Source organism: Momordica charantia (genome assembly GCF_013281855.1).
Source record: "Momordica charantia cultivar OHB3-1 chromosome 6 unlocalized genomic scaffold, Mcharantia_2.0 BLBB01000006.1, whole genome shotgun sequence".
NCBI lineage: Eukaryota > Viridiplantae > Streptophyta > Magnoliopsida > Cucurbitales > Cucurbitaceae > Momordica > Momordica charantia.
In genome coordinates, this window is record NW_028275164.1 from 18,903,836 (window position 1) to 18,917,917 (window position 14,082).

The following is a 14,082-nucleotide window of genomic DNA, read 5'->3' on the forward strand; positions in this document are numbered from 1 at the left end:
ATAAGCCTTGGCTCTGCTTTTCATTCAATAAAGAGGCTTCTCATTTGTTTTTACTTTGTGGCCTTCATTCCTCGGTTTTTTTTTGTTTTCAAGTTGAAGCCAATGTCACCTCGCGCCTCGTACCTTTGAACTCGGATCACTGTCTAGTATTCAATGCATTGCACCAACTCTGGACTTTTTAACATCACACTTTTAACTTAAAAACGTTAAAAGGCTAAAATCCTAAGTCCATAACTGTTCTTCATATCGCACCTCGTACCCTCAGGTTCAAAGGCTTGATCATTCTGAACTTTCACATCGCCCCCTTGCCTTGAAGGTAGGGTTTGAATTTTAAGTTCACCAACGGTTTTGGCATCGCACCTCGTACCCTTAGGTTTTGGAGGATTGAATTTTAACCGATTGCAGGAATGTGATCGTGTGGGAGTCTGTGGCCCCCATTGAATTTCTGGTCGAACTCGGAATCATGAAATTAAATCATCACGTTTATTCCGATCATAATTCTTTTAAAATAGTCTTTACAGATCCATTGAATACCCTTTTGGCATTTCAAGGATAATAACGCTTCAGGTGCTCCGCGTTCCACGGGTGCGTGAGGACGTCTCCTTTCAGATTGGCCAATACGTACGTCCCAGGTCGGATTATGCCCCTGACCTCAAACGGGCCCTCCCAGGTCGGATCAAGGGCACCCACATGGGTTTGGACCCTCCTTAAGACCAGATGTCCGACCTGAAAGGTCCGAGGTCGAACGCGGGCGTTGTAATGTCTGGCCATTCTGCCCTGATATTCCGCCAGGCGTAGCTGGGTCATTGCTCTTCTTTCTTCCAACAAGTCGAGGTTGAGGAGCAGTTCTTCCGCGTTTGCCGTAGGCTCGTAACGCTCGACTCTGTCAGATGGCATGCCGATCTCAACCGGGACTACAGCTTCGGAGCCGAAGGCCAGGGAGAACGGGGTTTCACCTGTCGACTCCCTTTGGGTGGTCCGGTACGACCATAGAACCTCTGGTAGCTCCTCGGCCCACCTGCCTTTCTTGGAGTCCAGTCTAAGTTTGATACCTCGCTTGATGATCTTGTTGACTGCCTCCACCTGCCCATTTGCTTGCGGATGTGCGGGGGACGAGCTAAGGTGACTTATGCCAAGCTTGCTGCAAAAGTCTTTGAACTTGGCGTTGTCAAACTGCCTCCCATTGTCCGTCACAATAGCCTGCGGTATACCAAAGCGACATATGATATTTGCCCATACGAAGGACGTGACTCTGGATTCCGTTATGTGGGAGAGCGCCTCGGCCTCGGCCCACTTTGTGAAGTAATCCACAGCAACCACAGCAAACTTGGTCTGGCCTTTGCCCAAAGGGAAAGGACCAATGATATCTACCCCCCACTGCGCAAACGGCCACGGGGCCGAGATGGGGGTGAGCAGCTCGGGAGGTTGGTGGATTATGGTTCCGTAGCGTTGGCAATTGTCGCAAGTTCTAACGAATTTCTTGGCGTCCTGGCTGAGGGTCGGTCAATAGTATCCTTGTCGGATCACTTTGGCTGACAGCGACCGGGCGCCTGAGTGATTGCCGTACACTCCTTCGTGGATTTCTCTGAGGACGTACAAGCCCTCTTCAGGGGTTAGGCATCTCAATAAAGGTAGGGAAAAGTCGCGTCGGTACAACACTCCATCTCGGACCACGAACCGAGCTGCTCGCCTTGCCAACTTTCTGCGCTCCTTGGGGTCTTGTGGTGAGTTGCCCCTAATGAAGTCCGCAATCGGGTTCATCCATGAGGACTCTGAATACCTGTGGCAGACCTGCACAAAAAGGTGAGCACTCCGACGATCAAGTCAGTACAGGTCGGATTCTTAGTTTAGTTCGAGGTCAGAAATCATCGTACTTGATCGTGGAGTGAGGTCCTCTACTTATGGGTGGTAGTCCCGCCAATCTCGCGACGGTTACACCCGGTAATCTCGGGACCATCGGTTACACCCGGTAATCTCGGGACCATCGGTTACACCCGGTAATCTCGGGACCCTCGGTTACACCCGATAATCACGCCGCTGACAGCAGCTCACATCGGCCCCTACCGAGCTTCCCGGTAGGTCGGACCTTGGCCAGGTTCACCTCGGCTCTCACACTTAGCGTCCATCAACGCTAACGGCGGTGATCTCGACAGTCCGAGCTGGGCATGACTCATAAGTCGTCTTGGAGAACCAATAGGAGTCCTCCACGTGTCCAGGGTATTCTTCCCCCAAACAGACTCCATATCTAAATTATGTATTATGTTTTTTAATTAATTGGTTTAACATGGCATTTTTTTTAATTATATCATACTTTTTTCATAGAATTTTAAATAACTGTCTTAAAAACATTTATAAGTTTTATATAATAAATAAAATTTATGACATTTAATTATACAGTTATTACATTCAAAAAAAATATTTAACAGTTATTATAACATGATTTTTAATGTTAAAAATTTCCAAAATACTTTTAATTTAAAAAATATAAAAACACAAAATAAATAGTATTAAACTACTCGTGATAATAGAACAAAGACCTAGATATTTGTTAAAGTTTACAAATGCACATGCCAACGAGGTTGAGGATTTATTTAGAAATGTATCAAATTTATTTGGATGGATTATCAAATATGACTATTTTTCAAATAAATAAGAAATAAAAACGATAAATATGAAACAAAAAACAAACCCAAACGTTATGAAATTAGCCCTAATGCAAATTAAAATTTTCAAGCATGTGTAATTAAAATCCACAACATTCCTTAAGTACCTAAAATCACAACAAATCCAAACTAAACCTCAATCTCGTTTCATGCTTCAAGAACTCAATATACTTGTGCGCGATTGAGTTTGTGGAGTCCAAAGAATCGTGAGATTTTATTTATTTATTTTTGTTGTTTTCTAGTTAAAAATTAAAATTCATTTAAATAAGAGAGAAAATTTTAGGTAGTATAGATATGACAATGGTATGGGTGCGAGTGAGGATATTCTCCTCCATTCTCCTGTGAAAATTTTTAATCCCAGTCTCTATAAAAAAACGTAATAAATATATATTAATTATTTAAGAACGGAATCGGAGATGGGATTGAGACATGTCTTTCCTATTTTTGGGTCTTGACTCTACAGAAAATAAGAAAAATTATGGTGGAAAAACTTTAGAGATAAAAACAGATTTCAAAATATAATTTTTAGAGAAAATAAATAGATACAAACATAAATAAAAGTTATTAAAAGTTAGACGAAAAAATAAAAATACATAGAGAGAGATAAATAATAATAAATATTTAAAGTACGAAAAATTTTAAAAAAATAAAATTTGTAGAGAGAAATTTATTTAACTGAATAAAAAATAAAAATACAAAGTGACTAAAAAATTGGAGAAAGAGAAATTTAGAAATAAAAAAATTTTAGAATGATAAATAAATTTTTTAGAGATAAATATGACAAATAAAACAAAAGTTAAAAATTAAAAAAAAAAATCAGATTTGGAAAAACAGAAATCTATTTTTGAAAATTACTTTTTTTTTAATTTACATAACATTGTAAATTGGTTTTTGAAAAAAAAAACCAACACATTGAATTGGTTAGTAAACAAAAACCAAAAACCAAATACCAAATGATTATCAACAGGTCCTGAACGATAATTGAAAAAAATCACACCCAAACTTCTTATTTTAAAAATTAAATCTTACAAAAAAAAATTAGATTTTAACCGTCTCTCCCTTTTTCCTCTCTCATGGTCTAACTGTCTCTCTATGGTTCTCCACTGCCAATTTCAATTTCAATTTTTGAAGGTGTTGTTGGTTTAGGAAGATGAAAGGGCATTGTTTACGACTTTACAGTTTGATTCCGAATTTCAACTTTCAACATCATTACTTCTTCTTCAGCTAGCTGTTCGGATGCCCAGAAAACTGGGAACAAGAATTTAAGATTAAACACAATTTTTTGGTATTAAATTAATTGGGTTCTCAATAATTTATAGAAAGAAATAAAAATTATGCATGGGTTGGCTATCATGAATCTGGATTTTAATTTTATACACAGCCTTGAAACCCACGAAAGGAATTGCTTCTAAAACTTTTTGATAGAAGAGGGACAAGGGAGAACCGTTTAGGATTTTAGTTTTTATAATTAAAAGTTTACTGAAACGTTTATACAAGTTCAAGGGTGAAGTTGCAACAATTAAAAGCGATAATTCCACCTCTACATTTTGACCGTATAATTCTCTCAAACTTGTACTTGTTTTTATTTTTCAAAATCACCCTCCATATGCATGGCACTCCCAATATTTTCTTAATATTATTTAATTAAAACAAAATTCAAACTAAATTTAACTTGAAAAAAATATAACAGAATCTTAAAACAAACCAAAGATATATTAAAAAAAAGACCAACTTTAAATTAAATTTAACTATAAAAAATCTAACAAAATCTTAAAAAAAACATATTATAAAAAATATCGATCTAAAAAAACTTAAAAAAATCTAACAAAATCTTAAACATCATAACAAAATCGACTAAAAACAAAGAAAACCAATTTAACTAATTGTTATTAAACATTTAAATTTTAAACTAAATAAATTTCTTAAAATATTATATCAAATGGTGGTACCTTAGATTATGGTCAAAGGTCTTCAATGTCGTTCCCTGCAATCCAATAGTGTTGAGTCATTGATCTTCAACTCCCAATCACTCACAACTTATTTTTCCTTCACCAACCTGTCGCCACTTTGATCGGTGAAAATTCGTTTTATGCTTATGATATTTAGACTTGTTCTAAGTCTCCACGTAACAATTTCTGAATCATTGTTGTCTGATTTTTCATTAATATTTATGGGGAAGAAACAATAGATTTAATTTAAAAATTTAATGCTTAATTAGTTAAATTAATTTATTTTAAGATTTTGTTTCTAAATAGGTTGTTAGATTTTATTTAAAAATAAAATCTTAAAATAAATTAATTTAACTAATTAAGTTTAAGTTATGTTTAGTTTTAAGTTTTTTTTCTTCCTAAGAAAATATTCGAAGAACGTGGGACGTGGAAGATATATATATTTTAAATGTGAGAGGTGGTTGCCTGCATTTCAGCCGCCTAACATGGTCTAGGTTACAATTTCGTGGCCGATCTAGAAATTATTTTGAGAGGGAACTTCAAGTAAGTAATTACAACATTCTTTTGTAAATATGATCTACAAATTTAGTCTTACAATTTTATAAATTTATATAATATCTATCAGAATTATTGTTTCTTTTTACAACTTTATCGATTTTCTTTTATAATATATCTCCATTTTATATTTTGATCAAATCTTAAAAAATATTAATAAAAATAAAATAAAAAGTTCAAACATAAAATAAAATAATAATGATAATAGTTATACGTACAAAAACGGTTAAAACCTACCAATTTTATATTATAGTCCAAACTTTTAATAAGAGTTGAAACATTACAATTTTCTATTATAGTTCATACTTTTACTAATTATTAGATTTATAATAATGTGAAACAGTCAAATTATAGTATATAAGAGGCAAAGTTCATAAAAATGTATCTTAAACAATAAATCTCCAAATTTTCGACTTCTTTAAATAGTGCAAAATTGAAATATAAAATTATATAAAATAAGAACCACTGAATGTTGAAAATAATGAGTTAGAGAGCGAAAAATACATCAGTACAAGAATTTATACATAAAAAAATATATTACCTATATATAACGGTAATATATAAATTGAAAATAAAAATAAAATTTAAAATTTCATGCAACAATTGAACCATAAATGTCCCACAACTTATATAATATATATATATATATATATATATATATATATTATAAATCTACATCTTTGATTGTAAAAAAAAGACATTTGTATAGAAAATTTGCATTTTTTTAATTTTAAAAATTGATGTAATCTATGATTTATCTCCATTACTATAATTTGTTCTTTTTATAAAACTCACGAAAATCACTTAATTGAAAGAAAAAAATTGAAAAATATCACTAATTGTGAAAAAAGAAATATAAATACAAACTACGGAAAGATCACGAATTTAATAAAAAATAAAAGAAAAAAATTAATCAGATGTGACGCTGCGTTTGAAAACAAAGTATTATTCTTATAAATAGTTTGGTTTAAAGCATATTTTTTTAAATGTTGAAGAAAAAATAATATTGAAAAAAAAATCCTTTTGAATTAACACACGTACATTATACCTAGGCTTCAGCCTAATACTCCATTTACTTTTTAGATAACAAAAAAATTGGCTAAATATGTGTTTTACATATAATATAAGCGAGGGACAGAAATTGAAAAATATCATATAAGCGATGATAATTCATAAATTCCACAAAATTTCAAAGAAACTGGTAAAATGTTTGTTTTTTTTTCTTAATTTGATGATATTTGCTCTCGCATAAATCTTCACTCATTCACGATGTTTATGCAAAGGTCTGCATAAACGATACTTTACGAACCTAGCTCGAACCCGGTCTCCGACTCGACCTGATCACAAGAGTGGACCTGCACAAGAGGGTAAACACTTCGACGCTCAAGTCAGTACAGGTCAGACTCCGTATTTAGCTCAAGGTGAGATTCGATACCTGAGCGTGAAATGAGACCCTCTATTTATAGGTGGGGGATCCGACAGTACTCAGGCGGTTACATGTTTTTTCTCATGTCGGACCTGTCGGGTTCCGAGCAGATCGAACCCCCAATCAGATCGAACTTCGGCATGTATACTTAGTCTTTTCCCAATGGACGAACCCGACCTCTTCGACAGGTTCGAGGCGGAGCTGAGATACTTTTAATTCTTGAACACCAATAATATTATGCAACGTAATTGTAACATTTATTGATGACAATCCAAGAGGCTAACTTAAAAAATATAAACTTAATCAAAAATTTGTAAACAATAGAGAAATTTTTTATCAAACAATTATTTAGCAACAAATTTGTACATTAACTATATATAGACTCGAGCATATATATATATATTTTGTAGCAACTCAAGGACTATTCTATTTATATTTGGAAAATACTTATTGTTTGACAATTAAGAAATAAATGAAAAAAAATAGACTTTTTATAAAAACTAACGGGTTGTCTTTCAACGGCGGTAAGGAAAGATATTCGTCTTGCTTATGCTTGTTTATTGGATTGAATGCACAGTAAATGCTTCTGACTGAACCGCTCTTTGCTTCACCAAAGATGTTGTAATTTTATTCTATGGATTATAGAAGTTAACATTCTTCAGGAAATCAATATTTCGTTAGTGTTTTGGGAAAAGGGAAATGAGGAGTTAAAGAGAACAAAAGCAAAGCGTTCCTCTCCACCAACCTGAAACTTGTTACCAGTCTCGATTGAATGCCAGAACAATAATATATTTTGCGAAATTATTGAATGTTGCCGCCACAATGAATGGGTTCTAAAATTCTACTGGTACATCGTGCGAAGGTGGTGGGCGATCTGTGGTTGGAACAATTTCTCCTTGTGCAGCCGTTTGTGCGTAATCAGATGCGTGTGCCAATCGTAGCTTGATCTTGGCCCTCTTGTCAGAAACCACACAATCATACAGCGTTACTATGTCAAATGGGTAATCTTCTTCTTCAGCCTTCACTCTCTGCAAGTTGTCATCCTCAACCTTGATAATTTCCAAAGCTTCGTCTATTCTGTCTTCACAAATGAGAGCGTCCAAGGCTTTTGCGACGCTGTAAATGTGGGCCTCCGAATCAATCAACCAAGAAATCCTGCTGAATTGCGAGGGTTGAAGAGTCGTTGAGTCCACCACCGTCGGATCCGTCTCACCCGCCTCAACCGCAAGATCTATGCCGTCCACGAGGTGTTTGACAAGATTTGTTTGAGTGGAGATTTCGCCTTTTAGCTGTATCAAATCCTGTTGCATGACTTTTACTTGCTCAAATGTTCTGTACAACAAATACCAAAATTTGTCGATCATTTTGGAATTTCAATGGAGTCAACTATTATAATTCGGATCATATACCTGGAGAAGGAAAGACAGGTAGAAATTATAATTCGGTGAAAATCTCCATTGGATTCAGCCTTAAGTTCCAGGAGTTCGGAACACAGATGATTAATGCCCTGTAATTCAATTCGACCACACAATAACAATAACTTGAGCAGCAGCAAAAAAGGCTGTTCTTCCCTACGAAAAGCAAATTACCTTGGCGGTCATGGATCGAACCTCGGATTCATCGTCCGAGTCATGAAAATGAGCCGGAGAAGACGTGGACGGTGGTTGCATCGGAAAGGGTTTTTCCTGGAAGGAAGCGAGTGAGACAATCCAAACTTCACTCCAATAAAAACATGCCTCCATTGCAAAGCTTTGGTTTCTTCGATTACCTGTGGCGGTTGCTTTCGCCAATTCTTGTTTCGAAGGCGGAGATATCATGTGTACTGTAACCTGTTTTTCTTTTTCTTTTTTGGTCGGCCCTGGAGTTAAACCAATCAACATCGTATTCTCCGACCTCGGAAGCCTCACCGCTGCTTCCTCCATCGGCAATTCCCTTTCTCAATATTTCATATCGAAAGGAAAGTCTTTATCCAATTTATTTTACATTCCAGTCCTTATAGAATATGCTTTTTCATAATCTACCCACTTCATTTATGTAAATTTTGTCTTCATTTTTTTCGGGTTAAAAAACAAGATTTAATTCATGAAATTTAGTCTATGATAATTGATTTTTTTTTCTTTTACTTTTAAATCTGTAACAATTTAGTACGTTTGTAATGATTTAGTCTCTATGGTAAAAAATATTATATTGATAAACTAATGAAAAACCAAATATAAATATTTTTAATTTTGATGAGGTTTTTACAATATGGACTAAATTATTACAAATGTTAAACTATAAAGGTTAAAATATTATATATTAAAGTACATGGACTAAATTCTACTCCCAATTTAAAATGTTACATGACTTAAATGGTTATAACCTAAAGTTTATATGAACTAAATCGTTATTTTAATAAAGTATCGGGATCAAAAATATTTTTTAAATTTTGCATCCCAAGAGAAGCTAGAAGAAACTATGATCATTTTAGATTATTACTAAAAAACACGTGTGGCAGCACGTGAAATTTTATAGTTTTTATTTAATGTTTAAGATATAAAAATTAATTAAATAGCTAAAATTTTTAATATGATTTGACTTTTTTTATCTCACAATGCCTCACCAAGTTTTTTTTTTTTTTTGTATTTTCCATGTTCATCTCGTAAAATTGACGTCTTAATAATTCTCATCACCCACTAATACTGTGACTAAAAATATTATTATTCAATTACTTAAATATTTTTCCTAAAAAAAACACATATTCATAGATTTTTCATTTTTTTCCTCCTAAACATAACAATGCATAAAAGAAAATAAAGCTTTATTTTGATTTATTATTTGAGTAATTGAAAAGGAAAATGACCAAAAAAAAAGGTAAATATGTCATCTCTTAAACTTTTTGAATAAATTACTTATATATTATAGGTAATCAATCGAGTATTCTTTAAAATAACAATTATTGACATTGCACTGGAAAAAAAACTAAAAGCCGAATGTTCGATCAAAAAATTTAACTAAATATAAGAAAACACAAAACATTGATTAAAGGAGAAAAACATGCCGAAAGAGAAAAAAAAGCTCAAGTTTTGATGAAGAAAAAGTTTGGAGAAAGAGTAAGAAAAAAAACTTTTTATGTAGTCGTGGAAAATAAAAAGTTACGAAACTTTTCAAATTCTTGATTGATTATAATTAAAATAAATTATAACTTTTTAATCAACTCATAAAAACAAAGAGACAGAACTATATATATTCTAACTCTTTATATTCTAACATTTGAGAGGGAGAGTTTTTTAGAGAGAAATTTAATTCGAGAAAAGTGGAATTTATAAGGATGAAGATGAGATATTTTGAAAGAAATGAAAAAAAAGGGGGATATAGGAGAGAAAGTCAAAGAAAGAAGAGAGAGAAACTTTTACGTTGAAGGACAAAATTATCCCCAAAATAAATATGAAAATGTTTAAATTAAAAAGACAAAATAGAGAGAAAAATTTTTGGGAAATTGAAGTGGATGGCTAAATTTTGCCACCCGTTTTTAAAAATGTATATTAGTTTTAAATTTTGCACAAATGATTAAAGGGTATTTTAGGAGTTTTAAAAAAGAACGTAATTTTCCAACAATACCCTTTTCTATGTCTTTTGGCTGTTTGTTATATTCAACTACGTAACAAACTTTGTTTTGAATTTGAATTCAAAATTATTTTCCTACATTCAAGGGATTTCAAGTTAATTATTTTAATTACTTTGTTTTGTATTTTAGTTAATTTAAACGATTTGTGTACACGATTCATCTCCCATCTCATCATTCTACAATTGTTCTACTGTATCTTCTTAATGTATATATACATATTTGCATCAATTGGTATATATACCTAACCATTAACGAGTGTATGCTGTCACAAGTTTGTTTTCCTATTTCTTTATCATTTAATAAATCATCTACAACAAAAATAAATTAAAAAATTGAAGACTAACAACCCATAAATCAAAATGATTAGGAAAATAGGTGATGCCTCCTAAATTTGTAGCCTTTAGGCGTGTATCGTCATCAGATTCAGTTTCTTAAACTTCTTTTGACGACGAGCTATTTTTCTTATGTTCATCGGTGGATTCATTATTCACTATTTCATTCTCTTCATTAGACTTTGTATTGTCCTTTAAAACATTAGAAAATTTATCAAAATTAAAAGGTCAATAAATGTATATACCAATTAAAGAAAAATCAAAATTAGAATTCAATACACGTATATATCACCGTGAAACTCAATTATGTCATGTATATACCAATTCAAGAATTAACAAAATACGAAAGTCAATACATGTATATACAACTATACAACTCAAATATCATAAGTAGAATGTCAATACATATATATACCAATATTTACCTCGCTAACACGTTCTTCCTCAACTGTCTTGAGACCCCTTCATTTTCCTGAAATATACGAGTTCAGTTGACTCATTGAATCTAATTTGTAAATATTACTGTAAAAATTAACAAACAAGAAATATATAAACTACTGCATCTATACATCTTTTTCACTTTCTAAGTTGATTTGACACGATTCCTTTGAACGTTATGTTATACTAGTAGCTTTTAATCATTGTTGAGATGTTCTTCCTCTACCTTTTATCATATCTATAGATTCTACTTAGAATTTAAGCTATATAAACATTGTAAGTCTGTTGCAGTTGTAGATATATACTTCTCAGATCTAGTTATAAACAAAAGACACATGTCGGTCCCACACTTGTATTTTTTTAAATACCCTAAAATATATGAAAACCAAAAATATCATTTTAAATACCCCTAAAATACGCAAAATCTGAACACAGCACGCTATCATCGAATAAAAACATGTACACACTACAAATTCTACAATGTTCCGCATACTTAACAAATCACATTGTAACGCCCCGAGTTTTCAGGTTATGTTTATTTTAAGATTTAAATTGAGAATTTGGATTCTTCCTCTAAGTTGATAATTTAGGACCCGTTTGATAACCATTTCATTTTTTATTTTTAGTTTTTTAAAAACAGGGTTATTTGATAACCAATTCAATTTTCTATTTTTTGTTTCTCAACAACCATTTTGAAATTCTATATAAATTTCAAAAAAGAAAAACTAGTTTTCAAAAATTATATTTTGAATCTTGTTTTTATCTCTAAATTTGTTTGCACTATCGTTTTTCTCTTTCTTTCTAATTTCTTTTTTTTTCTTTAATATATCTTTTCCTTTTGACTTTACTTTTTTTTTTTTCAAAAATTTTTCTCTTTTTGCCTTTTAACTTTTATTTCACTAATTTTTTTTACTAAATTTTTTTTATTATCTCTCTAAAATTTCTTCCAAAAGTTTATTTACATCTCTCTAAACTTGTATTTTCACGTCTCTACATTTGAGATGACAAAAATTTCCGCAGGGTCGGACCCCAAAAATAGGAGATGCATGTCTTGACCCTGTCATCGATGTCATTTTTTAAATAATTTATCTATATTTATTAAACTTTTTTTATACTGAAATTCTAAAAATAATTAAAAACAATTATAAAACCGATAATTTTTCTAGAGAACATCTCTCAAACCGAAGAACGAGGTGGAGACGGGGATTAAAATTTTCACGAGCACGAGAATGTGGGAGAGCATCTTCACTCGTACCCACACCATTGTCATCTCTACTCTACATAGAATTTTTTCTTTTTAATATGTATTTTCAATTTTCTAACTTTTTAAAAATAGAAAACTAAAAATGGTTACCAAACATGTTTGGTTTTCTATTTTTTAAATACAAAAATGGTTATCAAACATATGATTTTTGTTTTTAAAAACAAAAAACCAAAAATAAAAAAGTAAGAACAAGACAAAACAAAAACCAAAAACATAAATTGTTATCAAATAGACCCTTAAATTTTTGGATTTTCTAATTTGGAGTTCTAATTTTAGGTAAATTAGAATTTAAGTATAATTCCGTTAGTTAAGATAAATTAAGTTTTCAAATTCTGGAAATAGATTTTTAATTAAATTTTAATCCAAAGTTTTGGAGATTTAATTATCTCTTTTAGATTTTATTATTGGGGTTTAAATTTAAGTTAATCTATCTTTTAGTACTTTCCCAAACTTTTTTTAAAGTGGGTTTCCTTTAACAAAAAGATTAGGAAAATTCCTCTTAATTATACAGATATTAGTCTCTTTTTGGGTTTATTCACTTTTATTCTTTTTGGTAAAAGGAAAATAAATGAAAACAAAAAGGGGGAAAGAAAAGGAAAAAAAACCCCTAGGTTATCATCTCTTTCCCTTCCTCCACCCTCTTAACCCCCCCCCCCCCCCCCCCCCCCAACGTCTTCTTGGCTTCAAGCAGACCCACGCACGACGATTTGCTATTGCACTCACAACAAACCTTTGCAATGTCCGTGCCCTTCAATGAACCACGGTAGTGCAGCTTCTTTCCGACGTCAATAAGTAGCAGCAGTGGCAGCGATTGGCGTGCGACTGCAGCGGCGGTTTGTGGCAATTTCCAACGGTCCAGCTGTGTTTCGCAGTGGTTCATGGTGAGGTTCCGACGGTCCTACAACCTTTCGCGGCGGCTCTGGCATCCTACAGTAGATCTCGTTGCGAATTTGTAGCAGTAATGCATTTCCCAACAGTTGCTTCAGGTTTATGCACTAGATCCGACGACTCCGAGCTAGATCTTTAGCGTCTCCTCCCTCCCGGTGACATTTGATGTTGACCCACTCTTGTTCGAAGCCATCCGTGGTTGTTTGTGGATCCATTTGGCATCCATTCGGTAAGGGCTGCTTATTGGGTACCGTGGTTGTACTCCATGCATGTTGTTTGTGCGTGACGCTTTAGGTAAGGCCTGCTTATTGGGTACCGTGGTTGTACTCATCCCGTTGTACTCATCCCTTCTTTTTCACTCTAGATTTTGTAGGTAACACACAGAAATGGTGGTGGCGAGGAGGAGACTTGATCGAAAAAGACCATTAGCTTCGTGGCTTAGTTTTTTAATATGATAGTTGTAGTTGTTTCTTTTTAGTTTGGATTTATTTTTGGTTAATAGGTTGGTTTGTTTGGACTCGTCATTATAGGATTGTTTAAGTGGATAATTTGTTATTCTTTTGAAAACTCAAGTTACGTTTACTTATTTGAGTTGTGGTATTGAAGCCTTTAAAGTTAATAAAGTTTACTTTTATTAAATTGTTGGGCAAAATTGTTTAAAAAAAAAATTTGTTGGGCAAAATGTAGATATTTTTCTTTGTTGGTGTTGAGCTGAATAAGAGGTTTTAGTAACTTGCCTTACTTGGACTGTTTGAAATTTTGGGGCATTACACACGTGGCCACCCAGAAGGTCCTCAGTGTTGTGGGCATGCTTGTCCAGGGTGTGTTACCCATGGCCGCATGTCCAAACCATCGTCACCACTCGCTTTCCTTTCATGTCTTTGAAGCTTTCTAGTGTAATTTTCTTGTATCGGGTTTTTGAGGTTGTAGGTGGAATTTGGCCGAGCGGCTTTGGAACTA

At 33.0% G+C, this 14,082-nt stretch overlaps 1 protein-coding gene across 2 annotated transcripts; it reads right to left on the bottom strand.

Annotated features, from left to right (window-relative positions):
• Positions 1-7,194: 7,194 nt before the first annotated feature.
• On the bottom strand, positions 7,195-8,534 carry LOC111023490 (exocyst complex component EXO84B-like). Of its 2 annotated transcripts, XM_022300949.2 has the most exons (4): positions 8,362-8,502; positions 8,183-8,278; positions 8,003-8,100; positions 7,195-7,925 (listed from the first exon to the last, which is right to left on the bottom strand). In XM_022300949.2, exons 2-4 carry the CDS (start codon positions 8,261-8,263, stop codon positions 7,427-7,429), a joined length of 678 nt encoding a protein of 225 aa, XP_022156641.1. In that variant the 5' UTR covers positions 8,264-8,278; positions 8,362-8,502; the 3' UTR covers positions 7,195-7,426. The 2 variants fall into 2 exon arrangements, with proteins under 2 accessions (XP_022156641.1, XP_022156640.2); XM_022300948.2 differs by having other exon boundaries at positions 8,183-8,534.
• Positions 8,535-14,082: the final 5,548 nt, after the last annotated feature.